At 54.1% G+C, this 3,807-nt stretch overlaps 1 protein-coding gene across 2 annotated transcripts; it reads right to left on the reverse strand.

Moving 5' to 3' along the window:
- Positions 1–642: 642 nt before the first annotated feature.
- LOC105539746 (inosine-5'-monophosphate dehydrogenase 1-like) lies at positions 643–2,441 on the reverse strand. Of its 2 annotated transcripts, XM_011980172.1 has the most exons (2): positions 2,060–2,356; positions 643–1,999 (listed from the first exon to the last, which is right to left on the reverse strand). In XM_011980172.1, the coding sequence occupies exons 1-2, from the start codon at positions 2,316–2,318 to the stop codon at positions 774–776; spliced, it is 1,485 nt and encodes a 494-aa protein (XP_011835562.1). In that variant the 5' UTR covers positions 2,319–2,356; the 3' UTR covers positions 643–773. The 2 variants fall into 2 exon arrangements, with proteins under 2 accessions (XP_011835562.1, XP_011835561.1); XM_011980171.1 differs by having other exon boundaries at positions 643–2,441.
- Positions 2,442–3,807: the final 1,366 nt, after the last annotated feature.

Consider the following 3,807-nt stretch of genomic DNA (forward strand, 5'->3'; position numbering starts at 1 on the left):
TCTATGAATTTGCCTATTCTAGATTTTTTTTTTTTTTTTTTTTTTTTTGGAGGCGTTGAGACCTGCTTGATTTATTCCAATTATTTAATACCTACAATGTGGCAACTGTGATCCCAAAATGTGCAAAGTTAAAGTCTTAAACTGCAGCTGGGGAAAGGCCAGGAATGGCACACCTGGGGACGGTGGTGAGTCAGGAACGACGGGCAGGCGGCCATTACCAGGGCAGTGTACTCCTCAGGGCCAGGGACAGGGGAGCGGCCCTAGGAGCAGGACTCAACTGGAGCCCAGGGCCAGAGAACCGGGCAGAGACCTCCCGCTGGCCTAGGTCAGGAGCTCAGAAGTGCCACATGGCTGAGGGGGCAGCAGCCTGGCAAGGGCCAGAGGCAGGGCCAGGAGAGAGCCATTTCTTGGGGAGCTGGGGGGCAAGGAGGTGCCCTATAGGAGAAGCCAGGAGGGGCCGCCTGCCCCTGGGGTGGGGGTCAGGCTGGAGCAGGCTGCAGCAAGAAAGACCTGAGGCAGGAGCAGGGCCTGAGAGCCTGGCTGGCTGGGCTAGGCCTCCCAGGGCAGCCTGGCCCAGAGAGCAGTCCTGACTCTGTGGGGGATGCCCAGCGAGGGGCAGCAGTTCCCTCGGGGCCTCCCCTACTCTCTCCCTGGAAAGGAAATGGGGAACCCATAGAGCAAATCTGTGGACCACTCAGTTATGGCGGGAGGCTGCGCCCGAAGGGGGACACCGGGGCACGCCCCTTCCACCATCTTGGCCTCCACCGCTGTCCTCAGTACAGCCGCTTCTCGTAAGAGTGCAGGCCATGGACGCCACCCTCCATCTGGGCCGATACGGTGCGCTTCTCAAACTTGAGCTCTCCTGAGTACATCATGGACCGAAGGACAGACAGGCTGCGGGCCCCGATATCCTGGCAGCTGTGCTGGATGCCCGCTATGAGATAGGGCACGAACTTCTGAATGAACCCTTTGTCTTGGATAGAGCCCGAGATACTCTGCGCGAACTTCACCTTATTCCCCTCGCTGAAGTATCGTTTCTGGCTACTGCTGCTCTTCTCCATAGCATCAAGCGAGCCCATGCCCTGGTACTTCTTGAGCGGCACCCCATCTGAGAAGAAGTATTCGGCAGAAGCCTCCGTGGTGGCGGCCAGCAGGGAGCCCATCATCACTGTGGAGGCTCCAAGGGCCAGGGCCTTGACCACGTGCCCCAGGGTCTGGATGCCGCCATCGGCTATGATGGGGACACCAAAACGCCGGGCATACTCGGCCACCTTGTACACAGCACTGCCGTGGATCCGACCACAGGCCATCACTTCCGGAGTGATGCAGATGGAGCCGCAGCCCATGCCCACGTGCAGCCCGTCCACACCAGCGTCAATCAGGTTCTTGGCCTGGGCTGCTGTCACCACGTTCCCCCCAATCACCTGGAGGTGGGGGTACTTCTGTTTGGTGTAATGCACCATGGCGATCTGATACACCAAGTTCCCTTGGGACGAGTCCAAGACTATGACATCGACGCCCGCCTGGGTGAGCAGGTCCAGGCGGAATTTGTCATCTTCACGGGTGCCCACAACTGCCCCGCACAGCAGCTGCTTGTGGGAATCCTTGGAGGCCAGAGGGTAGTCTCGGTTCTTTTTCAGGTCGGTGCGGGCGATGATGGCCACCAGCTCATCATGATCATTAACAACAGGCAGCTTCCCTTTCTTGCTACGCTTCAGGATCTCATTTGCCTCTTCGAACGTCACGCCTGCTGGAGCCACCACTAGCTCGATCCTTGGCGTCATCACCTCACTGAGGAGGGTGGTGTGGTCCTTTTCAGCAAGGAAGTCGATGTCTCGGGAGGTGACGATGCCCACTAGCTTGCTGCCCATGGTGCCCGTCTCAGTGATGGGGATGCCAGAGAAGCCATGCCGCACCTTGGCCTCCAGCACATCACCCACAGTGTGCGAGGGGCTCAGCACCACCGGGTCTGTGATGAAGCCCTGTTCAAACTTCTTGACTTTCTGCACCTTGTTGGCCTGGAACTCTGGGGTGCAGTTGTGGTGAATGAAACCAATACCTCCCATCAGAGCCATGGCGATGGCCATGTCGGCCTCTGTCACAGTGTCCGTGGGAAAGGAGATCAGCGGCATCTTCAGCGTGATCTTCCGGGTCAGGGCTGAGGTCAGGTCCACCTCACCAGTTAGGAAGTCTATGAATCCTGGGAGAATCAGGAAGTCGTCGTAGGTGAGGCCGTCGGCGCTGGCGAAGAGCTGCTGTGCGGTGAGTCCATCCTCGGGCACGTAGAGGGTGCCGCCGCTGATCAGGTAGTCCGCCATGCTGCCGCTACACCCTGCGACCTGACTAAACACCCACGCCGCCGCCCGCCTCTGACGCAGTCGCTGCCGCTGCTGACGCCACGCCGCCGTCACGCTGCCGCTGCTGACGCCACGCCGCCGTCACGCTGCCGCTGCTGACGCCACGCCGCCGTCACGCTGCCGCTGCTGACGCCACGCCGCCGTCACGCTGCCGCTGCTGACGCCACGCGGGCCAGGGGTCTATTCTAGATATTTCGTATAAGTGGAATCGTACAGCGTTTGTCCTTTTGTGTCTGGCTTCTTTCACTTAGCATAGCATTTTTAAGATTCATCCATGTTGTAGCATGTGTCAGAATTTCGTTCCTTCGTGTAACTGAATACTATTCTGTGATAGGGATAGACAGTTGGCTCTGGTATTGTCGGTTTGGCATTCTCAGATTCAACCAACCTCGGACTGAAAATATTGAAGGACTGACTATAGGTAGTGGCCCATGTCTGTAGTCTCAGTTACTTGAGAGTGATGCAGGAGGATCCCTGGAGCTCAGGAGCTTGAGACCAGTCTGGGCAACATAGTGAGATCTCCCATTTCTAAAAAAAATAAAAAGAAAATATTACCCCCCTAAAAAAACCATAAAAATAATACAAATGAAAAGTAATATACTATAACAACTGTTTACACAGCATTTACATTGTATTAGGTATGATATAAGTAATCTAGAGATGATTTAAAGTATATGTTACATGCAAGTACTACACCATTTAAGCGACTTGAGCATCCCAAGATTTTGGTATCTGTTGAGGTCCTGGAACCAATCCCCCCCTGGATACTGAGGAATGACTGTATTATGTTTTGTCTATCCGTTCATCTGCTGATAGACACTTGGGTTTTTTCCGCCTTTTGGTGATTGTGAATAGTGCTGCTGTGAATATTGGCATACAATGTTGGCATACTGTCTTTGAATCCTCGCTTTTCATTCTTTTGGGCATATACCCAGGAGTGGGATTGCTGGGTCCTATGAGTATATTAATGTTTTCAGCATTTTTCTACAAGCTTTACATTTCACAATGAAAAAAAGAGAGGGAGGTGAGAAGAGGAAAAGGAGGCAACAGATATAGACAATTCTTTTGATTTTTTTTTTTTTTTTTTTTTTTTAAGAGACAGAGGGTCTCTCTATGTTACCCAAGCTGGACCTGAATTCCTGGGCTCAAGCAATCCACCTGCCTCCCAAGTAGCTGGGACTACAGACGCATGCCACCCTCCTGGCCTCTTTTGAATATTTTGTTTCTATGGGAAACAGAGAAGTGGGCAGTGGCTGCGGGAGGAAGTGGGCTCAAGGGAAAGTTTTTTTTGTTTGTTTGTTTTGTTTTGTTTTTTTTTGAGACGGAGTCTCGCTCTGTCGCCCAGGCTGGAGTGCAGTTGCCTGATCTCCGCTCACTGCAAGCTCCGCCTCCCGGGTTCCTGCCATTCTCCTGCCTCAGCCTCCGGAGTAGCTGGGACTACAGGCGCCCG

The sequence above is a fragment of the Mandrillus leucophaeus genome, unplaced genomic scaffold, assembly GCF_000951045.1.
Source record: "Mandrillus leucophaeus isolate KB7577 unplaced genomic scaffold, Mleu.le_1.0 Scaffold209, whole genome shotgun sequence".
NCBI classification, from domain to species: domain Eukaryota; kingdom Metazoa; phylum Chordata; class Mammalia; order Primates; family Cercopithecidae; genus Mandrillus; species Mandrillus leucophaeus.